The following is a 27,492-nucleotide window of genomic DNA, read 5'->3' on the forward strand; positions in this document are numbered from 1 at the left end:
AAATATCACAGTTATTTTCAAGCAACATTTGTTGAAGGTGTAATGTACATGTTGGATAAAATTAAGAGATTACAATTATAAATACTCCCTGAGAGTAGTTCATTACACAAATACAAATTTGGAACACATTTGATGCTAATATAAGTACTGAAGCTTTTGAGAGATTTGACATTTTGAGTATTACAATATTCTTCTTTAGTATTCAAAATAAAGTCTGTTCAGTATATTTGAGCAAAAAATCTGAAAACTGTTTCTAATACATTTAGGGTAAAATTTTTTAGTGATGGACACTAACAATAAGAAATCTTTGAAAAAAAATTAAGATGCTTTCAACTTCTTTGGTGCGAGATAAGCTTTATAATAAAAATTTGAGAACAAAACTGTCATTGTAATCCCATAAAAAATCCCATATATACAAAATCCGTGGTACATATAGCCAAAAGTGGCATGCACAAATCCTACAAAAAATTGGAATATCTGTAGCTCTGTTATATGTCTTTTCCAGGGAAATGACTTGTCGGGAAAAAGAGCCGACAGGCCATAGTACATATACAATACAATATGAACAAAGGAATTGTTCATGAGATAGAAGGCGATTCCTGGCCAAGGATACATGTGGTACGCCACGTCGCTGAGCAGGAGGATCGAGCTATGGTGGTACACATGCAGGAAGCTGATCTGACGCCGGCGGTGGCGTACGATCATGAATACGGTGTCCAGGAGCTCTAGCAGCTTCGTCAGCCAGTATAAGCGGTAGACCGGTTTTAACATCTCCGAGTCACCCTTCTGGAATATTGAATCACTTTGGAGAATTCCCCTCAGGAAGCCAACAAAGGCAATGATACTGACCAAGCTGCAGGCAAAGTTGTGGAGGATGAGAATCTACAATTATTTATAGAAGAAAGTTATCTTTTAATGGAAAGAGGTTTAGTCATGAAAAGGAGAAATTGAACCGAAAATAATGCAATTATGAAAGGGAAAAAAGTGTAAATTAATGCAATTATGAAAGGGGGAAAAAGTGAAAATGATGCAATTATTTGGAAAGTGTAGTATTTTATTAATAATGTTGTTACGCAGTGCATTGATAAAAAGTCTTTGTTTTTTTTGGAAGGGTGTGTGTGTAGGTAATTCTCTTTCACAAGGTCTTTTTAGCAGAAATTGTACCACTGTTTTGTAACTACTGTGCTGTAAAAATAATATTTAAAAATCAACGTACCGGACGGATTTGTACTGGCGATGTTTTTCGCTGCCATATGGGGGCCAGGAAGAGGATCATGACCAAGTAACAACAGCAGACTGGGAAGGAGGGTAGAGAAACCGTGACCCTCAGGAACCCCAGAAGGCTCTCCAGTGTCAAGGCCATCACTCTTTAAAGAAACAGAAAACTGGTACATGTAACTATAGTGACTACATGTACATATCAAACCAACGTTATTTTGAAGTTATTTGTGTATTGTAAAATGTCCGAGTTGGTCAAATATTTGTATTCATCAAACTCGGATAAATAGCTACATTTACTTCTACAGAATGATGTGTAAAGATTAATAATTAGTAGTCTAGTACTGTGTACTTTTATTTTCTACCTATAGTTTGATAATTGTATACCTTTAATGAGCACCAAGATATAAAATTCTTCATATGATATTTCTTATTCTAACTCATTACATTAAGTCATAAATTTGAATCTCAGACCTATATATCATAGCATAAATACAATGTATACAGCATAATCACAATGTATTTCTTGTTTGATAAATAGATCAATAATATAGCTTACCAGATGTGACCCTCTCACCTGCTGTTCTGAACGCTGTATATTATAGGGTACACCTGAAGCTCAGCTCAGTATTGATCATCATTACCTGTCCAAGAAATAAACATGTACATGGATGTATATTACTGTTTCTCAGCAGAATGTGACACTTTTCTCAATAAATGTCATAATCTAGAACCTAGCTCGACATTTTACATGTATTATATTCTGACCCTTTTCCTCTATGAATAAACCTTCAAAGCTAATTGAATAGGTATTATAAATGGATTATTTTAATGCTAAAACAAAATACTGTTCCTTTTTTTCTTCTAATTAAATTATTTCATCTTAGTGTACATTTTTATGATTTTTCCCCCAGTATGAAGATACATAAATGAATCTTTGAGCCAGGTGACTGTTTTCGCTAAAAGTGGCCAGGGGATATTAATTTCTATCTGTTTGTCTGTTCATCTTTATCTGTATTTCTGTCTGTTTTTGCAATAAACTTTACAACAAAAGTCCATATCGACTTTTGAATTAAAAATGTTCCATTATTTTAGAAACCCATGTATCTTTGCATTATGAAAAGTAATTATTCCTACATTTAGTAAATAAATATGACAGGCAATTGGCATGTGATATTAGCTAGGTCAAAAAAACGGAATCCAGTACAATGTGAAATCAGACTTATAGAAATAACTTCATCCTCCAAATTAATCTATAGGTAACATAGATTGTTAGGTTTTAAGTTCATTTAATTTTGAAAGATCTTACTCTATAAGATTAATTAATACACCTGATATTTGAAGATGCTCTCTTTATTTTTTAACTTGATCAACCACCTCAGCAGCTAATTTTTACATTCATCGAAATGGAAAAGAGGATTCTAAAAATCAGATTAAAGCGACCACATTTCCTTCCTGTTACTCGATGTCACTTATTGTAAAGTATACCCTATGAATATTGATAAATGTAATCTAATGCCAATATCATATCCTATGAAGCTTTAAGAAAGATTTTTTTTAAGAAACTGACCCTGCTGGCCTGATTCTGACATGATGATGATAATAGTTACATCCAGGAAATAAATTAATCCCACAATATATACGCGGTTAACCAAAGTGGCTACGTCCTGCCACAACTAATTACTCACTCAGATATGCATGTATTCGCTAGTATCTTTTCCTTATTGCTATACATGGACCCAAGCTCCAGAATTTCTGAAATTTGGAAGTGATAAACTCCATTATTTTTCTATTTTTTGATAATGTGATTAAAGCTAAAATTTCCATAGCTCTTGGAAATAAAATGCACTGCAAAGAGATAATCATGCATTATAAGTGCAAGCTGCATGAATAATAATCTGTAATGTATTCTGATAAACCTGGACAAATTCATACATTTTCTGATACGCTATTTTGCAATTTCCACTATTACAACCAATTGTACCAAATTTGTCTAACATTTATGTATGAGAGCTGAGAGTATAATTATCCTTATGTTTAACTCGATAAGTATAGTCCAATTCCAGTACACTTTACAAAATTTGTGTAGGGTCAATCAAAAGGTCAAAAGAGAAAGAAACAACATTTCTCCTTTAAGTCTTTATGCTACCAAACATCATACTTGCCAACCTCCAGCATGTAAAAATCTGGTCATGACCAGATTTAGAAAGTAAAAAATCTGGTCATAACGCGTAACGACATTCACGACATAATTACCATGATTAAATTTTATAAAAGTATTTGTGTATTGAGAATTCTTTTATTGAAAAAGGATTTAATTTACTATGACAAAAAAATTCATATATAATTTGATTTAATTTACATGTTAAAAATGAGAATTGAAGGTTGCATATTTCAATATTGGCCTGATTCAGAAGTATATAAGAGTGCATTTTTTTTAAAAGCATTTTCACATGTTTCAGTTTCTGCTAAATTTGAAAGTATACCAATTTCAGTTTTGAAGTTATTTTTCCTCTCTCTTAACTAATTAACTACTGTAATATGTTTTAAATGTGAAGTTAGGCCTACACTGTCTTTGATCACTTTATTTTATCTAGAATGAAAGTTTTTTTTCCCAAGATTCCTAGATATGTACATAAATATCGTTTCTCTTTTTCTTGGTTCAATCAGAGACATGTGTTTGGTTCAATTTGTTCCTGTTGGCCCTGATAACGATCTAATTCTATCGGAAGCCATTTTAATTGACTTCAAACATTGATCAAAACAACACCCAGTTAATTGTTTACACCTGCACTGATAATTAATCCATCGGCATTGTTTTAGATCTAAGCTTGGGTTTTAACTGGAACAAATCCGGAAATCGGGAGATTTTCGGGTTGTTTGGCAAAAATCGGGTGATAAGCATGACCCGCCGGGTCATAAAAAATAATCGGGTTACGGGTTGAAAAATCGGGTGTGTCTGTGACCCGACGAAATCGGGTGAGTTGGCAAGTATGCCAAACATGTGGGCTGGCTGTGATGAATCCACTGGGCAATCAGTATTCACTATACACAATTGACAAAGTTACAGTTCTGAAAACTACAAATGCTACTGTGAGGATTCCATGGGTTTATCCCACGGCACTAATTGATCTATTCATTTACAGACTTATTTGTTGTGAGATGAAAAATACTCATCTTCATTCTCATCTGCAGCTTTTAGCTTTTTTTATCATTCCAATATAAATGAACTGATCATTTATTTTATTTGCATTTATAAATTTTCAATATAAAACAATCAACAGAGCGATCAAACCTTCATTTTCTACTATATATATATAGTAGAAAACTAAGCTTACTGTATGAAACAAGCCAAGGGACATAACTTTTGAAAAGTGTGGACTTATCTATTCTAGTCTAAATATGACAGTTGACTGTTGTTAAGATAATCTACTGAGAGATGAAGGAATTATGGAGCAATGCACAGACAATTTATATATAAAGCTTAATTGGGAAACAAAAGTCTACCAAAACAATTGATTAAGGCCTGATCTCTGTTCAAGAGAGCGAGTGCTCGCAAACATTTTATTGGAGGTAAAGGGAATTTTTGTGAGCGCTTGTAAAGGTTGATTGCTTTATATTGAAATTTTATAATGCAAACATAATAAATGATGCATATGATCAGTTCATTTATATTGGCATGATAAAAAAGCTAAAAGCTGCAGATGAGATTTTACATCTCACAAGAAATACGTCTGCATATAAATAGATCACCTAAATTATCTGATTGTAAGATCTCTAGTGCTATATTTTATTTAGAAATAGCATTTGACAATGTTTGAAGTTATATAAATATTGTCGTCTTATTTCAACGAAATAACAGTGGATTTTTTTTCTAAATATTAAAAATGTGTTTTTCTAAAAAAGACTGTCAAAACCCTTGGCTTTTTGAAAATATACATAATAAGAAATTACACTGACCTCTGAAACTCGAAAATTATCTGATAGATCCGTACCGCTATCACGCCGGTTCCGCTTAGGTACTACAGAATCGCGACCCCGATCCGATCTATTTGCGCATGCGTACTTCAGAAGGTCCACGAAAGCAGAAAGATGGACTACTTCCGAAAATATCTAAGTGCCCCACAAGGGACTGCTGGGCAGCCAACTGGTGTTGAAACGGTATAAATTAAACACTCACACATACATAAGATGAGCACAAAATTGCACATTACTCATATTTGTGAAATTGCGTTGTTTGAAAACCATACATGCGGCGATACCTGTTGTTCGAATTTTCTCTGCCAAATTAAAACGTAAACAATGTTTACAAATGGCATACGTGTCAGATGTTTCATATGAAAAGGAAGCTGGGCTCATTATTTTTTAATTTTACTTTTTCTTTTCAAAGAATTGTGTGGATACAATGTGAATTGAATACATTCCAAACAAAATATATATTTCTGATTAAGCAACTGTTTAATTCCTACAGATCTTTAGAAATTTATCAGTTTTAAGAGATTATATAATTTATTGCATCTGTAAACTTATTATGAATATGACGAAAACACTGTGTTGTTTTAGTTAATTACATTTCACAAGTTGTAAACTTAGTTACGTGAAGCTTGAAGGATGCACAAGTGTCACGGATTATACGCGGGTTTATGTAACGTACGTTAACGTTATTGTTACGTCACAATACTGTACGTTATGTTTCTATAGTTAATAACAGAGTCTAAAATAAACCACTATACGATCAAGACGCATTTCTATTCTTTCCACAACATCCTGGTCCTGTCAAAAGAACGCATTTTCCAATGAAATTATGAAAATGAATTCCAATGGAGCCAAGCCATCTCTTATCACACAGCTTCGTCTGTTTCTTGATACGGATGGATGCATACGCTGTAGAGGTAGGATTTGCTATGCCGAAATAGACAATGAGACGAAGAACCCTTATTTACTACCAAGGAAGGACGCGTTTACACACTTGATCATCAGAGATGCTCATCAGCGGAGTGGCCATTCTAGCACGAATGCAACAGTGTCATACATCCGACAAAAGTTTTGGATACCAGCCATCAGACAAGCTGTAAAATCTGTCACGCGAAATTGTGTGATTTGCAAAGTTGTACAAGGAAAGCACTATTCCTCACCAGAACTGCCGCCTTTACCCTATTTTCGTACGGAAGAATCAGCGCCATTTACGAGTACAGGCGTAGACTTCACAGGAGCTTTATTCGTCAAGGAACGGAACCAAAGAGAATCTAAAGCTTATATTTGCCTATTTACATGTGCCAATACAAGAGCAGTTCATCTAGAGACAGTCAGTGATTTATCAGAACAATCATTTTTACGGGCGTTCCGTAGATTTGCAAGCCGAATATCCGTGCCTAAGCTAATCATCTCAGATAATGCGCCAACTTTCAAGTCTGCAGCGAATTACCTGAAGCAACTGTTTGAATCTAAAACTCTTAAAGAGGAACTCGCAGATATGGGAGTTAACTGGAAATTCATTCCAAGGGCAGCTCCATGGTATGGAGGCTGTGACAAATAGAGTGACAGTGATATTATAATCACGAAGTTTTAACCGTATTACTTGATTACATTTTTCTTTAGTGCATTGTGTTTTGATACGACCCCCGAATTCTGTCAGACGATGTGTATTGCCGCATACGTCATTTTGTTTGCTTTTCGAGATTTTAATGTTGTTATGATGTTAAATTAATTGTTATCTATAGCTTCTTATATTGTATACATGATCACATAATTAAAACGGTGTTTGTTTAGCGATTATTCGGTAAATTGTTACCTGGTATGTTTTCTCTCGCATGGTTTGTTATGGAAGTGCGGTTTCCCAGAATGCATTTTTCTTAAAATGTTAAAAGTTGTAAGTGGCGATTTATTGAATTAATTGTATGTCGATATTCTTTAATTATTACGAAAGTTATTTTGTTTATAAAGTAGCTATAATATTTTACTTGTTTCTATTTTATGGTGAAACGTGTGTACAACTTTTTGTTATCGTGGGAATAAGGTTATCGCGTATCGCCTGTGATTGGTTGATGATCAGGTGCGCGACGTTTCTTATTGGTTATCGTATTCTACGTCATTTCGTAGTATTTTATGACGTATATATAGTAAGAACGAGAGTTGCAGACAGCAGAGTAGACAGAGATTAGATTACAGACAGTAGATTACACCAGTGTAAAGGTGTGTGTTTAATTTAGTTTTTTTGGGGTTAAATAATTTGATTAAGTGGTGTGGGGGAAAACTTTATTCAGAGATTGAATAATATTTATTTACCAGTATATTACTGGTGTGGATTTTCATGATTACTGGTTTATTACCAGTTTAGGATTAAACATCATTTTAATAGGTCTAAGAGAGTTAGACTTGCACATGAATTATTTAATTACTGGATAAGACTCCAGTTATAGAGGGTTTTTTTAATGAGTTTGTGAAACACCAGAGATTTTGTGAAATGTTGAACAGTATTGTTTTGTTTCCTGTTAAATAAATTTATAAACTTTCAATGGAGTTCTTGACTTGTTGAAGACAGTCCAGTTAGCGTATCCGCACGTTACAGAGGCTTTTGGGAGAGACTCATCGGAATTACCAAAACAACACTGAAGAAAATAATCGGTCGTTCATACATCGATTTAGAAACTCTACAAACTGTAGTTACAGAGGTTGAAGCGATAGTTAATGACCGTCCGTTAACATACGTTTCATCGGACCTCGAGGATCCAGAGCCACTAACACCGTCACATCTACTGCACGGAAGAAGACTGACTTCCTTACCATACCCGGCAGAGGACCAAGAGAATTCAAGCGATTGTCACCCATTGAATTGCCGTCGTCTAAACCAACGTCTGGATAATCAAAAAACTATCTTAAATCACTTTTGGATCCGCTGGAAGAGAGAATATTTAACATCACTCAGAGAGTACTATACGGCAAATGGAAGCAGGTTGCAGAAAATTAAAGTCGGTGATGTTGTCCAAATCCATGAGGAGAAACCTCGGATCATGTGGAAACTAGCTGTCGTGGAGGAACTCATACAGGGGAGAGACGGATTCGTTAGAGCTGCCACTTTACGGACCAAAAATGGACTTACCAACAGACCAGTTGTGAAACTATATCCAATCGAAGTGAATGAGAACGAACTTAAAAAACCCTCTTCTGATCGAGTGTCAAAAATAAAAGCCAAAGAAAGAATCCGTGAATGGACCTCTTAATTAAGTGATTATGAACTTGTTTAATTTCAATGAACTGTTAATTTGATTTGAACTTTTTAATATTCTAGTATAATTCATTTCGGTGCCCGAAGTGTCACGGATTATATGCGGGTTTATGTAACGTACGTTAACGTTATTGTTACGTCACAATACTGTACGTTATGTTTCTATAGTTAATAACAGAGTCTAAAATAAACCACTATACGATCAAGACGCATTTCTATTCTTTCCACAACAACAAGTCTAGAGTTAATCTCAGCTAGATGTTGAAGGGATCGACTAAATATTTTGGTCTGGTGTCTCTTGACACCTCAGTCCAGTGTCATGCAAGGTGATTCAAGATTTTTTGCCCCAACCTTGATCACCTGTTTCAATCACTACGGGCTAAAATGAATTAGCTGCCCACTTCAACTTTTCCCTTTGGACATCCTTTGAAGTCTCGATCACAATAAAACATTTTAAATCCAACAAAGTATATAAAGTTGTTGATTTTTCATAAAAATATCCCATTAGTTTAAACCTCTGATGCTGAAGAGTTCCAGCAAAAGACTGCTTCAAATAGTTCATACTGTATTTCATTTCTATTTGAAATAGTCATCTCTGCTACCCAGCAGAGCACTCCAAAAAACCTTGGCTAATGAAAGATAGATACTTGTTAATTTTTTGCCTTCTGAATAGAGTTCTCTTCTAATATGGCCTTTCCCATATATACTTTATCCACATTTCCTTTTATATTCAAGTCAGCAATGGGCATAATATGCTGAACCTGTATAATTTTAGTGCCCAAAAATAAGTTTAAAAGCTCTGTAGACTAACTATAAGTTCAATAAACATTGGTCATGTTATCCCACATTTTGCTACAGATACCTATGTCATATCTACATCTGTTTGAATTTGGATGCATCATTTATTTTGTTATAAATACAATTAATTATAGTCTCAAGCTTTTGATTTAGATTTTTGTGGAATAGGATACTTTTGTTGTTTAGTGAGCTTTCTTATTTTATCCATCTCTGAAGAACTATATCCACGAGCCATTCTTGTTTCGTTTTGTTTTTTGTTTTGTTTTTTTTTTTGTGTTAGGATGAAGGGGAAAAAAAGGAAAAGGGAAACATAAAAAATCTATTAAACTATTAAATCTACTATTTTCAACCAAACAGGGAAGCTAAACAATTTATTCATCTTAGTGTACCAGAATTTGATTTTTTTCCTTTAATTGTAGGTTGAACGTCTTGTTGATAGGGTGCAGTCCTCAACACTACTGGAAGACAGAAGAGATGCAGTTCGTGCACTTAAAGCAATGTCTAAGGTTTATATACAACTATTACATATTTCATTTTTCTAAGTGATGTTAGATAGAAACAAATGCAACTCTTGTCATAATTATATTTCTTCATTTTTAGAAATTTCGACTGGAAGTCGGAACTCAGGCCATGGATACCCTGATACAGACATTGGAGACAGACAGGTGATATTTCAGTTAAAAGAAATAGAACATCCCTCCAAAACAACTTGGAAAATTATTGACAAAAAGAAAAGTTGGCCTTTAATTCTGTAACTCATTGATTATAGATCCATAAGACTAGATGGTGAAGTGTTTATTGCCTGTCTGTTCATTTGTAAACAACTGTTCAAATTGCTACTCATCCAACATTTTGAAAGTATATGTTCTAGTTCAAGTAAAACTTTAAGACCTTTGGACCTTAAACCCCAAAGATAAGAGGAAGATATTTCTGATTTTTGATTTTTTTTTGTTCAAGATGTGTATAATTCAAGTTTTTAGGTAAAGTATAGAATATAAACTTCAATTTTATTCTGTCTATATGTGATTGATATTTTTTAAAGGAGTGATTCAGAAATAACTGGATATGCATTAGATGCCCTCTGCAATGTTTTGTCTAATGAACCTTCAGAAGATGGTAAGTTTGTATTACTAGAGAGATAGAGATGAAATATATATGTATGAGAAGGAAACTAGTAATAATTTTTAACTCTTGCATTTCAGACGATGAATCTAATGTACCTGCAAACCTTCCAGGAGATCTGGGTGCACAGTTCACCGAAATATTCACCAAGAAAAAAGAAAATGTCTCCCTCCTTCTCTCACTCTTGGAGGTCAGTTTGCGTCACAAAAATCTATTATTAATTTGAATCTATTCTAAGAATACACATACACTGAATATGAATTTGCTTTATTGGTATATAACTGAGATGAGACTGTTTTTGTTTCAGGAATATGACTTCCATGTGAGATGGCCAACAGTTAAGCTATTGACCATTCTTCTAACTAATAAAGGCAAAGAACTACAGGAGGCTATCCTTGTCAGTCCCATGGGTGTGTCCAAACTAATGGACCTTTTATCTGACAGCAGAGAGATTATTCGTAATGATGTAAGGACTTTTTGTAGTCTCCATTGAAAAGTTTTGTTCACAATGGTAGCAAACTGAAGAACTACTGTTACTGTATATATGAATGCTCATCAATTCATGGTCTTCTGAAGAGCATTCAGATATACTTCTTCAGTTAAAAACATGAAAGGGTCATTATGAAAACATTTAGTGCATACGCTGATGCAGAGTTATAGGAAGTCGGAAGACACATTGCATTTCACTATCCAGGTAGTTTGTTAATTTCATGATACTGTATGTGTTCCTGGTTTTGTATTTCAGGCATTGCTACTACTGACTCAGTTAACAAAAGGCAATACAAACCTACAGAAGATTGTGGCATTTGAGAATGCTTTTGAGCGATTGTTGGACATTGTGAAGGATGAAGGCAATAGTGATGGAGGTACGTCTACTCTTATATCATTGCATTCCAACAGAACTTGTTGTAAAATATGATAAATCTTGAAAGTTAAAAATAGAATCCTTCTTTGGATCATTTGGATGTCAAAATGACTTAATAGACTCAAGTGCTTTTTTTTTATTTAAACCTCAAAATCTTAAAACTTTAAATATCTCAAAGATTTTTCTTTGTCCAATTAGCTTGGAGATACATGTAATGGGTTTAATGAATAGTCTTATTTCTTTCATTGCATGTTTTTTTTATTTCCTCCTTTTAAACCATGCCTGTATATACCCTTTAAGGTATAGTTGTGGAGGACTGTCTACTTCTACTCACTACACTTTTGAAGAACAACTCATCTAACCAGAATTTTTTCCGGGAGAGCAGCTACATCCAGCGATTGACCCCGTACTTTGACCTAGATTCACAGCACACTCACTCCCAGGCTGGCTGGTCAGCACAAAAAGTCACCAATCTCCACCTCATGCTGCAGGTCAGACACAGGATATTATATCATCTCACTATCACAGAGTTCTAAGTTTCATGGTTTGAGGAAAATATTTTAGTTAATGGGGATTTGATTTTGAATATGAAGAATTGATGAGTTGTAATGCATGTGAAAATTTACATTTCGTGGAGGACATAAAAACCATAGATCTTTTCATCCCTCATAAACAAAAAAATTAAACCCCTTCAAAATATAACATCACATAAGTTCTTACTTGCTGTCCTGATAAGATTTAAGATAAGATTGTCTCCAAATTTTTGTACATATAATCAAATGAAAACTTTGATGCCATAAAATATTTTTTTTTCAATCAAAATACTCTTAATATTCTATGATGTACTGAAGTTTAATATGTTATTCTTGGAATGTGTAAGATTTTATATTATATGGAGAAAGGTGCATTGTTGAGGAATAGAAACAATTATCATGATTGATACAGGATTGTCTGTCTGCTCATGTAATACTAATTGACTCGACACATTTTCCCTCTTTGTAGCTGGTGAGGTGCCTTGTGTCACCCAATAGTCCCCAACAACAGATAACAGCCTGTCAGAGGACCATGTTTCAATGTGGTAGGTTAAAAGTCAAATTTTACAGCTTGTCTAAAGAGTAAATGCTTCTGATTGAATGTACCATCTTTTAGGAAATTTCTTCTATGGTAATAATCCTGAAAATGGGAATTCACCAATGCTTTCCTTAGTAGTGATTGACTTGATTGGTTAATTTTAGGTTTGTTGAAGCAGCTGTGTACAATTCTGATGGCCAGTGGAGTTCCTGCTGATGTTTTAACAGAAGTGAGTGGTGTTAGCATGTTATAGCAAAATACTTGATCATTTGATTTTCTAGGATTTTTTTTTCAAGTAAATGCATTGTTGGGAAGTTAGTGGATATCAATGAATAGAACATTTTGCATTTCTTAGATAAAGTACATGTAATCATGAGAATGATATATAGGTAAATATCATATTAATGCCATTTTTCTTCCTTGCAGACAATTAATACTGTGGCAGAGGTCATCAGAGGAAACCTACAAAACCAAGAATATTTTGCTTCTGTAATGGCGCCTTCAAACCCCCCAAGGTGTTTACCTGAAAATTACACACATGTTTTGGATAATTCACTTTAAAATCTTGATTTTAGATAGATTCAGATAAATGACTTATGTTATGCCTCAATCTGCACAGTTACATGTAATATTAACACTAAGCGATGTATTATTACTACATGTAATTTATTCAGTATGTTTTACTGATGTCTTTGTTCTTGTAATTTGTAGGCCAGCCATTGTCGTCCTGTTGATGTCAATGGTGAATGAAAAGCAACCCTTCCCTCTGAGGTGTGCTGTTCTCTACTGCTTTCAGTCCTTCCTGTATAAGAATGAAGTCGGCCAATCACAGATTGTAACTACGCTATTACCCACCTCATCAGATGGTACGCCAGTTTGACTTTCAAATGATAAATAATAAACATTTTTATTATGGAAAAAAAAGATAGCTTTGTGGAAATTAACCAAAAGTTGCCTTTTGTGAAGATGAAAATTTTAGCAATTATAATCAGCAAATTGGTTAAAAAAATAAATGTAATCTATTTGAATAATAAATTTCTCAAAAGGCATATATTTATGAAGAAAACATTATAATGATAGATGTAATCATAAGCAAGTGTTCTTTTTATATTGCATGTACTTTTCCACATTTATTGTAGGGAATGACATTACATGTTATAAAAACAACTTGTTTTACAGCAAACCAGATAACTGCGGGACAGTTATTGTGTGGAGGTCTGTTCAGTGCTGACTCACTGTCTAATTGGTTTGCCTCGGTGGCTTTGTTACACGCCATACTGGAGAACAACACACAGAAGGAGCAGTTACTGCGGGTCCAGCTGGCCACCAGTATCGGTAGTCCACCAGTCTCACTTCTACAACAGTGTTGTAATATTCTGGCTCAGGTAAAAAAAAAAAAATGTGAATTTTTGTGCTTCCTTTGAATAAGATTAGTATATATTCCTGATATTTTTTTTTTTAAATGATTGTGGCCGTATTTGGTTTCAATTTTTTCTCATAATGAAAAGAGAAGAGAAATGAATCACCATTTTCCAAATGGTACAAAATTAATAAAGATTTGTATTCTGATTAGTCAGTAAATATATACATGTAAAATGATGATTATCTTACAGTTAAAAGTGATTGGAATTTTTTAACTTCTTTAACATAAATTCCATTTTTTCAGGGAGGAAAGCTGCAGACCCGGATTGGTTTACTACAGTTATTGTGTGTGTGGCTAACAGACTCCCCCATCACTGTTGCTCATTTCCTTGCCAACACTGCTAATGTTCCATATGTATCCTTTTACAATCTGTCTATTTGGAACCTGATAAATTTAATTGGTTTAATTTACCTGGTTTAATTCATCTCTGTCTTGAATATCAAATGATAGAACATTGAGTTTCTGTATATGACCATTGTGTTGTGTAGGAATTTATGCTGGATTGAGGACATCATCTTGGATCAGTGGAACATTTAAGTTCTAGTGATGCCTGTCCAGCCATATGTGTTATATATGTATTTTGAATTTTAATATAATCATTCTTCCTTTCCATATTACACTTGTGTGATCTTTGTTAATATAGTATGATCATGTGTTTACGTTTGATGGATTATGTGGTGCATTTGAAGAAAAAAAATTGCATTATCTTATTCCTTAGCCCTTTATTAGCTTATCACACAAGTTTCAGCCTCAGATAGTGATGAAAATGAGTCCATGGTGCAAGGTCTTTGTGCCTTCCTTCTGGGTATTACCATTCTGTATAATGATGAACAGAATGAAACATTTAACAAGTATGTATACCACGGGCTATCCACAGCTGATTTATATTTCATACTTGAACTTTGATAGTAAAATTTTAACTGATGTTTTTGTAGCAGGAATATATCAAAAATATACAAGAAAATTCAAATGTGATATTTGTATGTAATATTTTGCATGTAATAAAGTCAGAATTTAACGAAGAGTAAAATTACATTATTGCTTGCAGAGCCTCTTTGAGACAAATTATTGAAAAGCGGATAGGACTTGAAACCTTCACAGAAAAATTATCACAAGTTCCCAAGGGTGAAAGTTACACTAAAGCAGCCAAAAAACCACATGTCTTTTACAAACAGCCCATTGAAGCCACCTTTGATTATGAGTTTACAAGATTATTTAAAGCTTTAGAAGGTAAAGTGTCTTTATAGTTTAATGGTGAATAGAACTCTTCAAATTTTTTTTATTCCTCCTGGATTGAAAGATCCCAGGGGTATATTGTTTTTTTCCTGCCTGTCTGTCTGTTGTCACCTTTAAGGTAGTCCATCATTATTGCACTGTCAAGGGGATGTGTATACCACTTCAGTCAACACCCCAATCGAGAATTGTGTTACCATTGGAAGCATAGTGTTTCACATACACATCTTGTTCTGTTTAAAAAATAACAATGTACATTAAATTCTCATTTATTATTAAATTGAAAGATCACATTGAATTGAATTGAAATTGTGTTTTCCCTGACAGTTGAAGCTCTAGATGCTGTGTCAACAGAGGCAGGAAGGAAGGAAAATAAAGCCAAGTTAGCAAACCTACAGCAACATGAACTGGTGGTCAACCAGTATAAAGATATCATACAGGAGCAGGTAGCAGTTTTCAAGACAAATTTTCAAGTAGATATTTTATTCTTTGAGGGCATGACATGAGAAGATACTGTATAAGCAGAATTTTTGGCAAGCATTTAATTTTGGCATTATTAGCAAGGGTGCCAAGATCGCTAAAATTAATTATCACTAAAAATTAATTGAACTTTTTTTTGTAATAGCTTCTTTAGTGAGCTTTTTGTAAATTGCTAAAATTACATCTTGCTGAAAATAAAATACCAATTTTTTTTGGGACAAATTGCTAAATTTACATCTCGTTGAAATTGCAACTGATATGGTATTTTAAATAGCAAATGAAAATCACAAGGAAATGGATCATTCCCTGCTAAGCAATTTTAGCACAGATTTACATGTATCTGTGGTGTGTTTGTGTGATTGCTTTGTTCTTATTCCACATACAGGATCAACGGTTGAATGACCTTCAGCAGAAACACTTAGAACTACAGTCTAAACATTCCATGTCAGCAGAAGAAATCACTCAACTGAAGGAACAGGTGCAGCAACTCAAGGATCAGAACGCTCTACTCAAAGTGCAGAAAGGTTAAATATCAAATTGTATTTGATTGTATTTGTATTGTATTTGTATTTTTGCTGGACAAGAGCAACTAAACTTGTTTCTTAGAAATATTTTTTTAAAAATCTGTAATTTTAAATGTTTATATACATGTACAGTTTATTTTGACATTATATGTGAAAGATATACGTGTAAAATAAAAAAAAAACATTTCTTGATCAGAAATTGTGAAGAATATACTAGTATCGTAAGATTAATAGCAAACATTACCATTTGTATTTTGGTGTCATCCTGGTTATATATATAGAAGAGATGATTATTTCATAACAGGTGCTCAATCTAACCAGGCAGCAGATGGAAAGAAAGACGAGGAGATTAGATCTCTGCAAGAACAGTTAGAGAAAATGAGATTAGATAATGCTAACAAAGACTCCTCTATAGAAAAATTAGTAAGTCTTTTACAGCTGTAACAGCCAAATAAGTGTACACAGAACAATAATTGTGTTCATGAGTAACATTTCTTGTTATTTTGTTAATCTGTATTTCAGAAATGGTTGGATGGGGGATGGGAGCTTAATTGTCAGTTGAAAATTTTTGACATATTATTAACAAACATTGGCAAAGAGTGATGCTTTTTGTTGAAAAAAATAATCATCTTCAAGAAATGCATGTAGTTAAATTTGCAATTTCAGAAAACAGATGTTACAATGTTAGAGGCCAGAATTGTGAATAATGAGGAAGAGGATAAGGAGAATATTGTCCCTAGTGAATCAGAAGTGTTACAAACAACCATTAATAGACTTCAAAGTGAATTACATGAACTGCGGTCAGGCTTAGCAGAAAAAGATAACGAAATTAGCCGCCTTGGTGTTCAAAATAATGAGGCACAGAGCCAGATTCAGTCTTTAGTAAGTATGATAGGGAAATCATATAGTATAGCTTTTAACGAGAGATAGATAGATAGTGAGAAGAAATATTTACTGTAAACTTACACAAGTTATCTCATCAGGAAAAGCTTTAGAAATAAGTGAAAACAATGATTTTGACTTTGCCGGAAAAAAAAAACAGACTCATCAGGGATCAAGGAAATAATAATTTAAAAAAAGAATAGAAAGTACTTAGAAGTTATTTAACCTGCAGCCAATAATCTTTTAAATATACATGTAAGGGAGATTATTTTCAGTAGTTTTAATGCATTTTTATGTACATGTACTTGTATGATATCTGCCAAATTATGATAAAATTTCAAGTACCGGTACATTTATAATAATAAGACCTTTGGCTGAATGATAACATTTTGGTAGGTGTTCAGTTACTGGTAGTTATTTGCTTTAGCTCCTGAATTATTTGTAATCATAATTTGCTACAATGAGAATAGATACTAAAAGAACAGAGGAACCTTGATAGTGATATGCACATACATGTACATGAATTAGTAATACACTGTATAGCTAAAATTCAATTTACTTTAATTTCTTAAAACATGTTCATTTTTATCAAAACCATTATGCTTATTGCAGAAACAAAGGTTAGAGAGCACTGCTGAAATCCAGGCAGATCCAGCAGAAATGGCTAAACTAATGGAGGAAAAAATGACCCTGCAGGAGAGACTGAAGAAATCAAATGAAGAGAATTTAAAGCAGTTGGATAAATTTAATGTAAGTATAGGGTACAGAAGTACTCAAAAATGTACTTAAAGGAATGGCAAGGAGGCTTAAAATTTTTAATTAATTTAATATATCTTTTTTAAAATGTAATATATTAAACAGGTTATGCTCTAGAATTAAAGTAGCAGGGGATAAAAAGCAGAAGGGGTTTAGGGTTCCTAACAGAGGGTTGAGGGGAAAATAGAAGAATAACCAGGTTTTATGTCATTAGGCCATAATAAAAATATTCCTAGATTCTCATCCCCGCCCGCCCCGATTTTATACCCCCGCCTCGATTTTTTTTATTTCTGTTTTTTCTTCGTCTTAATTCGGATCCGGATCAGTATTCATCTACCATTCTACTTTCGTTTTAAATCCCGCGAAAGTCCACATGATTTTGACAGCTGAAAAGATGGCAATTGCTGTAATACGTATGCGTATATATTTTAAACAAGGGTCATTGGTTGAAAAAGATTGGTGATGATGTGAAGTACGAGATAATTGAACCTTTAATATGACTTTTATTCGGGTATAATTGATAAAATTACACCGATTGACCAGGTCAATAAAAAATCTGCAAAATTGAAAAAATAAAATATATAAAATAAAAGCCGCCCGCCCGCCTCGATTTTTGAAAAAATTCGGATGAGAATCTAGCAATTTATTTATTATGGCCTTATAGGATCTGAAATTCTCTGGCCCGAATTCTTAGGGACAACCCGGAATAACAGGGAATAGCTTATTCTTCATATCGTTTTGATTATCTGCAGAGCATTTTATGGCTTTACAGTGTATAACGTATTTATTTTTTCCGTTAAAAGAAAATGGAAGAAGAAAAGAATACTGTACTTAAAGAAAAAGAAGGAGTACAAGAGGAACTAGAGACATTGAAAAAAGAACAAGAAGATCTCCTAGTGCTGCTGGCCGACCAAGATACGAAAATAGAGAACTACAAAAAATTACTGAAAGAAAACAATATTCCAGTAAGTTCAGATTCACTTCGAGTTGTATACATATATTTGAACACTGTTTATACTGTAAACCAACTTTTATTCACCTGCTAGCAACTTTCGCAAGACCCTCATCATTGCAAAATAAGTCATCACAAATAAAAGTTTGTTTACAGTATTTGAAGTCTATTCTCGTTGCTTTATTATATGCATGACTAACAAAATCATTTTTTTTGTTCAAAGCAGTCACAATTTATAGTTTGTTAAATGTTAAGGTACATCTCTTTTCCAGGTAGAGGATGATGATGATGAAGACGATGATGATTTAGATGACGATGATGTTGATGAAGATTAACAAAGATTTTATAGTTTATTTATAAAAGTTAACAAAATTTTAAATGCTTTTAGTGTAGACATTAAAAAATGTCAAACAAGAGACGCTTTAAGGGCCAAGGTCAAAGCTTTCCAAGAACAAGAGGGGAATCTAGTCTGTGATAGATAGAAGAGACAAAAAGTGCAATTGTAAGAAATCTGAATTAACTATTTCTAGAGAATGTTTTCTGCATGAATTCTAAATGGATACCAGATTAATTCTTCCATTCTGTCCATGTCTGTATATTTTGCTGGGAAGATCATTTTTTTTTTATGAAAGTATTTATTGAAAATGAAAGAATTTTAGAATTATTTATTGAATACATTTCTGTATCATAAGTGACAACTTTAAGATTTGTACACATTTATTGTAACAGGTTGTTCATAATAAATCACTAAATAATAACTAATAATCAGCTTCTCTTGTGGTCATGTTTAAGGAAAAGGGTGATGCAAATAATATCTAAATGTTCCTTGTATCTTAAACACAAATAACACCCAGGATCAGAAAGGTCTTTTAAGACATTGATTTTATTTACTAAATTTTCCATCCAGAAACCAAGTGAAGGAGTGATTTCAACAAGATCCTCATATTTAGATGCAATGCTTTGAGATAACTCAATCTGTTCCATTGCTTCCCTTTAATCAGGAGGTCCATGGGCCACAATCCTCACATGCGGAACTTAAGTCCTAGACTTTACCAGATTTTCCCCTTATTGCACTTATTGTGGCCCAAACCAACCTCATAGGGGCATGATTTAAGTAACTTAGAATCTACACTTCCACACAAGTTTCAACTTTTCTGGCCCAGTAGTTTTTCAGATTTTTAAAACTCTTTAGTTCAATTGAGCTGAAATCTGAAGTTAGCTTTTCAGATCACATTTTGTCTGCCTTGTGTCTGTTCGTCTGTAATTTTTTCGCATTTTCAACGGCTTTTCAAGAATCACGGGGCCAATTTCAACCAAACTTGCCACAAAGCATCCTTAAATGAAGGGAATTCAGATTTGTTCAATTGAAAAGCCACAATGTCATTTAAGAGAATAAGTGTAAAGTTTGTGGTATCTTTTGAAAAATGTTATAAAATGTCTGGGCCAAAAAGGTTGAAACATATAAAACCTTCTCTATATGTGTAAATTCAAGTTTGTTCAAATTGAGATCTTCAGGGTAGGATGTGGATGCTGAGAGGGATCAAAATTTGCACTGAAATATTCAAAATGCTCTCAAGAACAGCAAAGCCATGAGTAGTCATTAAAAAGAAAGCATTCTTAGATTGTGTTGGTTCAAGTTTGTTTAAAAATAACTTTGAAAGGTAGGGAGGAGCCACGATAGAGAATCAAGTTTCGCATGGGAATATATAAGAAACAGGAGACCCAAGGTCTTGAATTGCTCTTTTTATAAATTGTACAACCTGTTACTTCTATTCGTAGCTTTTAAGCATTTGTATAGTGTCCATATCCTATATGCCTAACATTTATATTAAATACGCTTGGACAAATTTCCGCGGAAAATTTGTGATTGCGTACATAACTTAAATTAATACCATGCGGAAAAAAGTACTTCTACAGTATTTGAATTCTTATATATTACTTTGTAAAAATTTGATCCCCCATTGTGACCCCTCCTCACCCTAAGTGGTCATGGTTTGAACAAATTTTCTATATTCACTACATAATGATGCTTACATGTTAATACGACTTGAAATGATTTCGTGTTCATGAAAAGATTTTTCCTCTAGTTTCTTATGTAAAACTTTGACTCACCATCTTCGCCCCACCCTAACCTTAAGGGTTATGATTTGAACAAACTTTAATCTAAACTACCTGAGGATGATTCAACATGTTTCATCTTTCCTGGCCCAGTGGTTCTTGAGAAAATTTTTAAATTATGCCTTTAATTTTTCACTTATTTGTTATTATCTCCTCTTGGAAGAGGGCATGACCCTTCATTTGAGCAAACATAATTCCCCTTCACCCAAAGATACTTTATCAAGTTAAGTTGAAATCACCCTAGTAGTTCTTGAGCAGAAGATGAAAATGTGAAATGTTTACGATAACAACGACAGACAACATACAAAGCTTGCTTGAGCCTTTGGCTCAGGTGAGTTAAAAATCTTCTCCTCAAGAACAGCCAAGTCATGATTAGTCATATCTAATTTAATATGGAAGCATCCTCAAGTATTGTAGATTCAAGTATTGTAGATTCAAATTTGCTCAAATCATGAACTATACGTGTATCAGTAAGGTTGAAAATGATACCTGGTATGCAGATCAGGTAACCTTTAGTAGTTCTTAATAATCAATATCAATTTATACTGAAAAATTCATTTTATTCAAGAATACAAGTACAAAATGTACTTCAATATATTTTGTAACAAAAAAGAAACATTAACAAAATGAAATCATTAAAAATTAACATTAGCACCATCTGAATGTTATCGTTTGCGCTTTGTCGGGTAGATATCATCATCTGAATCCGAGTCAAACGTTATCCCTCTTTTCTTCTTCGGTGGGGTTGGTTTGGATTTTTTGGACATCTTTGGTAAATCTTCATCATCAGATATAGTGATGCTCTCATTTTCTTCATCTGAATCGAAGTAACTGCCAGAAATAATAAAGCAATATTCTTACATTGATTCTAAAAATTTTTAACTGCTTTAAAGTGCTTGGATTAAATACATAGGTGACCACAAAATAGAGTTACATGTACATTATAAAGGAAAAGAATGAGTACACTTAAGCAATGAGAGTTGGATCCCGATGTTTTGCGCAAAATAAAATTCCAAAATTCATTAAATTTATGTTTTATAGGTATAAAACAACAGCTAAAGAGCATGTTTTGGTATATTATATTACATGAAAGTATTAAATAATGCCGAGCGACACTAGCTTTTAAGTCGGGGGTCTAACAGTTTTGTCTCATTTCTATTGTTATTCATATGCATACCAGTTTTCAACGACTTTGTTTACATCGAGCCGCAATTTGGCCATTTTTCTTATTTGCACAGAATGTGTATTTTAACTTAAACTTATACATATCTAAAGGACAATGTTGGCCAAGTTGCGGCTCATATCTAATTTAAGAAAAAATGTCCCCAAACTAGGGTCGAGATAGCTACTAAATTACCCGGTCACCGAGCATCAACGATTAATATTATAATCACCTTTCTCACCTGACCTTCTGCTGTTCGATACGCTAACGCTTCCATTGAAAATTTCATTGTATATAAGTCTCCGTTGTGACAGTATCTATCGTACTTCCAACTTCAAACTATGGGAGATTTTTGCGCAAATTTTAATAGGGTTTGAATATAAGATGTCTCTTATTTAACTTTATGCTTTTCAAAAAGGGGTGTTTTGAAAGAATTCTGGTATAGACAGTGTCATTAGTGAGTGCATGTATTGGCTTATGTCGCCTCTGTATTATGGTCTGCAGAGCGAGACATGTACCACATCCCTTAACATTAGAATCATTTAATAATTGTGCATCCTAAAATCAACATGATCTCTCTCTCTCTCTATTCTCCATTTCAATTCGTAGTGCGAAAAAATTATAGGTGCTAATGTTTACATTCCACAGCCATGCGGTTTAAATGGCTCCGCCTATTTGCGGATACCTTAGATTCGAAAGTGGTCCCGTTCAAGTTCCGGAATTTAAGGCTTTTACATGTTCTTTTCAATTACGTTTTCTGTAATTACAGAAATATGTATGACAAAAGATTGTAGAAATAACTAGAACTGTCCAAACGGGACAAAATACCCCCCGCTGGGTTTTTCAGAGGTACGTTTTTCCATAATAAAGATATGCATCAAACAAAAATTATGAAATTTTTCACAGTGACCTTGAACTTCCCCACCTGACCTTGGGTCAAGGTCATGACACACCCTTGGGTCATGGGCAATCTTTGTGTGAAATGAGAACCTACCAAGTTTATCAATAAGAAAGATATGGACCGGACAGGAATTATGAATTTTTTCTTCCAGTGACCTTGAACTTCCCCAAATGACCTTGGGTCAAGGTCATGACATACCCTTGGGTCATGGGCAATCTTTGTGTTAAATGAGAACCTACCAAGTATATCCATAAGAAAGATATGGACCGGATAGGAATTATGAAATTTTTCTTCCAGTGACCTTGAACTTCCCCAAATGACCTTGGGTCAAGGTCACGACACACCCTTGCATCATGGGTAATCTTGGTGTGAAATGATAACCTACCAAGTTTATCCATAAGAAATATGTACCAAACATGAATTTTGAAATTTTTCTTCCAGTGACCTTGAACTTCCCCATATGACATTGCGTCAAGGTCATGACACACCCTTGGGTCATGGGCAATCTTTGTGTGAAATGAGAACCTACCAAGTTTATCGATAAGAAAAATATGGACCGGACACGAATTATGAAATTTTTCTTCCAGTGACCTTGAACTTCCCCAAATGACCTTGGGTCAAGGTCATGACACACCCTTGGGTCATGGGCAATCTTAGTGTGGAGTAGTAGATTCTAATGTCCCTCTGTAAGAAAGAAATGGACCGGACACGATTGCACAGACAGACGGACAGACGGACAGACAGACAGACGGACAAGGTGATTCCTATATACCCCCCCAAACTTTGCGGGGGGTATAAATATCAAAAGCATATGCTTGCACATTTATCATAGATTAATTTAGCGATATAATGTAATGTTGAGCTTAAAATGGATAGCCGAAAAGGTTCCAAATGACGTATTTAAGTGCACTCATTCACTCACAAAAAAATGTCATTGTCCACGAACTTTTTGGACAACCCTCGTAAATTTAACCAAGTCCTTATAGAAACATAACGAATTATGGATATAAGTAATTTCATAGGTCCAAATGACTTCATTATAACTGAGTTTTACTTTATTTAAATAATAAAATGGAACCCTAATTTACCTGACAGTGCTCTTCCTACTTTGCCTTGATCCTTGTTTTGATTGTTGTGATCCAAAAGCATTCAAGATAAAACTATTGGAGGTTTCCACCACCGCAGCTTTACCCCTCCCTCCTCGACTCCCCCTACCACCTCGTCCCCCTCGGGAGCCTCGTCCTCTGGTAGTTTCCCCCTTTTGGCCCCCACGACTTCCCCTCCCTCTGCCTCTTTTTGAAGTACTGGTTGAAGGAGCACTTGATTCATTGTCATCAGAATCACTGTTCATCTCCACATCATCTTCCTCCAGGTCTTTGGGGCGTTTAGTCTGAGCTCTTTTAATAGCTTCTTTGACCTCTGTTTCATCTTCTTTCTTCTTCTTTCTCTCCTCTTTGTATCTGTTGACTTCCTCTACGATTAAATCTTCACCAATATTCCTTTGTTTTAGATGCGTCTGTGAATATTGAGCATCATTACATCAATATACAAATCAAAACTTTTTCACACACTTTTCTTTTTTATTTTGTTATTCAGATTTACAACCTTCTACAGTTTTAATACTGAATGAGAAATTACAGTTAACAACTTTTAATCTGACAAAATTTCACTTTTGATAAATGCATCCTATATATAGTACCAAAAATACATTGTATACCAAAATAATCTTGGAAATTAATCATCGCTGAGCTAAGACAGAAATTGTTTCATTAAATACTATGGAAGCCAGTAAATGTTACCTGCGTCTTTTCAAGCTGGTATTTGACAAGTTCAGAGATGGCCTCCCTTTCTTCTTTGTCCACGTATTCCTGTACAGCATCCCCCATACCTTTCTCTGTCAGCAACTTCAGCTGCCAGTTCTGAATGGAATTCAATTGAGAGACTACATGAATTGTACGACTAAAACACTGTCTAAATATATTGAACAATTTTTTAATTCAAATGGCAAAACATCAATTTGAACAGTGAGGCCTAAAATAAAAATTTGTTTGTTTGCAGTTGCCTACTGACCCACTGAAAATGCACCTGACCAAAACTTTAACCATTTAGTAAATTAATCATTTTTTTAATTTTTCAGGATATTGAAACTGTTTCATTTTCAATTTTTGTTTTTATTAATAAGTGGTTTATAACAAGAGTTGAGCTTATTCATGTTTAGTAGGCCTATGAAAAGCTCTAGTATTTGTTATCTAACAAAAATCCAAAAACAAATTCATTTTTCAAAAAAAAAAAAAAAAAGGCCTACCTACCTACCAAGTCTAAAAACTATAGGACGACAACTGCAAACAAAGAATTTTTTTAGCTTGGCCTGATATCAAATGAAAGCATTTTTTGATAAATTGTAATTGATATTCAATCTAAAATAATGGTTTCCATTTCTTTCATTTTTTATTCAAAGTCTCTAAAAATTCTTATTTTCAACAATGAAAATTATTTTTATGTATAATATGCATGTTTAAAAGTTGATTCAGATGTCAAGAATCTGTAATTAGTTCAGGGTGTGTCCACTCACCTGATCTGCTTGGCTAAAGATGTCTTTGACCATGTCCTCTACTCTGGAGGTGTCCAGACTATCCACCTTCACATCACCTACCACGGGGTCTGTCAAGCAGATTAAATAAGCATTAAACACTGTAAGACTGATGCAATTATTGTTATAATGCATGCCATAAAGCAGAACCTAGTATTTTAACAAACTAAAAATGTTAGTACATTATGTTTAGAAATTTCATAGGCCCTGTATGAGTATAAAATAAAACAACAACTTATATTATACATGTGAAAATTATCTAGATCTTAAAACTAAGGAAAAAAATGCAGAATTTCGTTTACCTTTTTCATCAGATTTAACTTTAGTTATCTTTCTTCTTGAAAAGAGGATCATTTCTTTTGGATTGGCAACCTTATCAACAAATCGCTGTCCAAACCTTAAAAAAAGAAGAATTAAAAATTTAAATTAACACATGCACACTGTGTAAAAAAAAAAAATACACACACACATGAGAGAAATACACTATTGAATAATATACGTAGACATACATGTAATACATGTATACTAAAGAATGTTTTGTAAAACCATGTTAATATCATCACTAAACTTTCCACTCATGATTATATTGGTACAATCATGTGAAATCTAATCAAAATTAGATGAGAGATCCTCTCATATACTCGCTGTTCGTGTAGCAAATGTGTGATCAGATTTAACATCTAATTTTAATTAAATTGAATCATGCGGGAAAATTAGTTTCTGATTTTGCCTGGTACACTGTGGGACTTGTACAACTGAATGAAGAATAATGCAAGACAATTTACCTGTATCCACTAAATGGTTCGAATCCCCCGCTGTAGTCAATACGGAGTCGGATGAGGGGTTTATCTGGCTGTCTTCTGTTACCGGAGTGCTCCAAAGCTGTTCAGAAATTAAAACCCTTTCAATAATATGAATAACTCATTTCTTAATAACATGAGAAACTATTCAAACTAATAATGTAACAATCTCATGATATGGGTTTCAGTTGCTTACATGTTGATTGCAATAGAAATTATATATATACATTGAAGGAACAAAATGAAAATTTCAAATAACAGATATTGTACATCTAAATTTCAAAAATTCTAATGGATACATAAACTTAGTTTAACTTACAAGCCTTTTCTAAAATAGCTTCCACTTTCTCCAGACAATAAGCTTCCACCTGCTTATTAATGTTATAGTCCGCTGGGTTCAGTTCCGTTTCACTGAGCACCACGTCCTCCATGTAAAACTGTCTGACTGTCTGTAGTGGTATCTTGGTTATTTTGAAGTCCTTCCCTTTAATTTGTAGAAGACCAATGTGTTTTTTAACTGTCTCTCTCTCACTTAAGGATGTTGCCACACTACTGCCAGGCTGGCTAACGAAAAAGTTCTGTGAACTGTTCCACTCCGGCTCAAGTCGGCACTCGTGTTCATGTCCCCAAATGACCAGGTCTAAGAAATCGTCCAGAAACTGCTCTGGGATATAACTCGTTGTAGTGTGCTTGGCTCGATTCTGGTGGATGACAAACACATTGAACCAGTCTTCTTGGTTCTCCTTTGGTCTGAGCATTGACACGTTTTTGTGGACAAATAAACGATGCAGACGTTCATCTCTCACTGAGCCCAGACCATAGAGGGCTAATTTTGTATTCCCTTTCTGCATTAGGAGAGGGGACATTTCTATTTTCTCCAAACTTGTAGTTTTACCAAAATAGTTCATTAGTCCTGCACTGTGAAGAATGTCTAGTGAACATAAATTGCCTTGCCCCGAAGGATCATCATGATTTCCATGAATAGAAAACACTGGGATGGAAACATTCAAATTCGTATCTTCATAGTTAAGGGTAGGAAACTGACAATGCTTAAAGTCTGCAGACTGATCACTAAGGTATTCAAAGAGAATGGGTTTGTCTCCGAAGCAGTATTTTCTAAGCAATGCTATGCATCCATGCATTATTCTCCGTGGAGGTTTATTTTCGTGGAAAAGATCACCACCAAGAAGGATGAAATCAGCTTCATGCTTCTTGGCATTCTCCAAGATTTCCTCAAAGGTTACTAGTGAGTCATTGCCCCTAATAACATCCTTTTCACCATACCCTAGATGTATGTCTGTTGCCACAATGATCTTAAACACGTCATCTGCCGAGTCCTCTGGCATGGCAGCTATGAAACAGAAAAAGAAAA

The 27,492-nt window shown here is 34.1% G+C and overlaps 3 protein-coding genes across 5 annotated transcripts; 1 reads left to right on the forward strand and 2 right to left on the reverse strand.

Annotated features, from left to right (window-relative positions):
• Positions 1 to 279: 279 nt before the first annotated feature.
• On the reverse strand, positions 280 to 5,251 carry LOC134241956 (elongation of very long chain fatty acids protein 5-like). Of its 2 annotated transcripts, XM_062723965.1 has the most exons (4): positions 5,179 to 5,251; positions 1,796 to 1,862; positions 1,217 to 1,365; positions 280 to 882 (listed from the first exon to the last, which is right to left on the reverse strand). In XM_062723965.1, exons 3-4 carry the CDS (start codon positions 1,361 to 1,363, stop codon positions 319 to 321), a joined length of 711 nt encoding a protein of 236 aa, XP_062579949.1. In that variant the 5' UTR covers positions 1,364 to 1,365; positions 1,796 to 1,862; positions 5,179 to 5,251; the 3' UTR covers positions 280 to 318. The 2 variants fall into 2 exon arrangements, with proteins under 2 accessions (XP_062579949.1, XP_062579950.1); XM_062723966.1 differs by lacking the exon at positions 5,179 to 5,251 and having other exon boundaries at positions 1,796 to 1,939.
• On the forward strand, positions 5,230 to 19,307 carry LOC134241955 (general vesicular transport factor p115-like). 2 transcript variants are annotated; one of them, XM_062723963.1, is made up of 23 exons: positions 5,230 to 5,379; positions 9,661 to 9,747; positions 9,842 to 9,906; positions 10,284 to 10,357; positions 10,444 to 10,553; positions 10,671 to 10,829; positions 11,109 to 11,229; positions 11,529 to 11,719; positions 12,231 to 12,306; positions 12,464 to 12,528; positions 12,726 to 12,814; positions 13,011 to 13,165; positions 13,479 to 13,684; positions 13,966 to 14,076; positions 14,452 to 14,573; positions 14,771 to 14,952; positions 15,283 to 15,401; positions 15,821 to 15,959; positions 16,264 to 16,382; positions 16,626 to 16,841; positions 17,454 to 17,591; positions 18,401 to 18,562; positions 18,822 to 19,307. In XM_062723963.1, the coding sequence occupies exons 1-23, from the start codon at positions 5,311 to 5,313 to the stop codon at positions 18,882 to 18,884; spliced, it is 2,838 nt and encodes a 945-aa protein (XP_062579947.1). In that variant the 5' UTR covers positions 5,230 to 5,310; the 3' UTR covers positions 18,885 to 19,307. The 2 variants fall into 2 exon arrangements, with proteins under 2 accessions (XP_062579947.1, XP_062579948.1); XM_062723964.1 differs by having other exon boundaries at positions 18,828 to 19,307.
• Positions 19,308 to 21,206: 1,899 nt separating this feature from the next.
• Positions 21,207 to 27,467, reverse strand: LOC134241957 (double-strand break repair protein MRE11-like). The gene is made up of 7 exons (XM_062723967.1): positions 26,440 to 27,467; positions 26,106 to 26,202; positions 25,623 to 25,717; positions 25,303 to 25,391; positions 24,530 to 24,649; positions 23,819 to 24,246; positions 21,207 to 21,498 (listed from the first exon to the last, which is right to left on the reverse strand). The coding sequence occupies exons 1-7, from the start codon at positions 27,464 to 27,466 to the stop codon at positions 21,333 to 21,335; spliced, it is 2,022 nt and encodes a 673-aa protein (XP_062579951.1). The 5' UTR covers position 27,467; the 3' UTR covers positions 21,207 to 21,332.
• Between the last annotated feature and the right edge of the window lie 25 nt (positions 27,468 to 27,492).

The sequence above is a fragment of the Saccostrea cucullata genome, unplaced genomic scaffold, assembly GCF_032062105.1.
Source record: "Saccostrea cucullata isolate Sc308-1 unplaced genomic scaffold, CSIRO_AGI_Scuc_v1 ctg438, whole genome shotgun sequence".
Classification (NCBI taxonomy): domain Eukaryota; kingdom Metazoa; phylum Mollusca; class Bivalvia; order Ostreida; family Ostreidae; genus Saccostrea; species Saccostrea cuccullata.

Excerpts from the sequence above, each read along its gene's own strand:
- LOC134241956 (XM_062723965.1), bottom strand. The coding sequence starts at position 1,363 with ATGGCCTTGACACTGGAGAGCCTTCTGGGGTTCCTGAGGGTCACGGTT. Across the intron at positions 883-1,216 it reads CGCCAGTACAAATCCGTCCG|ATTCTCATCCTCCACAACTT; the intron begins GTACGTTGATTT and ends AAATAATTGTAG.
- LOC134241955 (XM_062723963.1), top strand. The coding sequence starts at position 5,311 with ATGGACTACTTCCGAAAATATCTAAGTGCCCCACAAGGGACTGCTGGG. Across the intron at positions 11,720-12,230 it reads ATCTCCACCTCATGCTGCAG|CTGGTGAGGTGCCTTGTGTC; the intron begins GTCAGACACAGG and ends CCCTCTTTGTAG. Across the intron at positions 15,402-15,820 it reads AAGATATCATACAGGAGCAG|GATCAACGGTTGAATGACCT; the intron begins GTAGCAGTTTTC and ends TTCCACATACAG.
- LOC134241957 (XM_062723967.1), bottom strand. The coding sequence starts at position 27,466 with ATGCCAGAGGACTCGGCAGATGACGTGTTTAAGATCATTGTGGCAACA. Across the intron at positions 25,718-26,105 it reads GAACCATTTAGTGGATACAG|GTTTGGACAGCGATTTGTTG; the intron begins GTAAATTGTCTT and ends TCTTTTTTTAAG. Across the intron at positions 24,650-25,302 it reads TCTTTAGCCAAGCAGATCAG|AACTGGCAGCTGAAGTTGCT; the intron begins GTGAGTGGACAC and ends AATTCCATTCAG.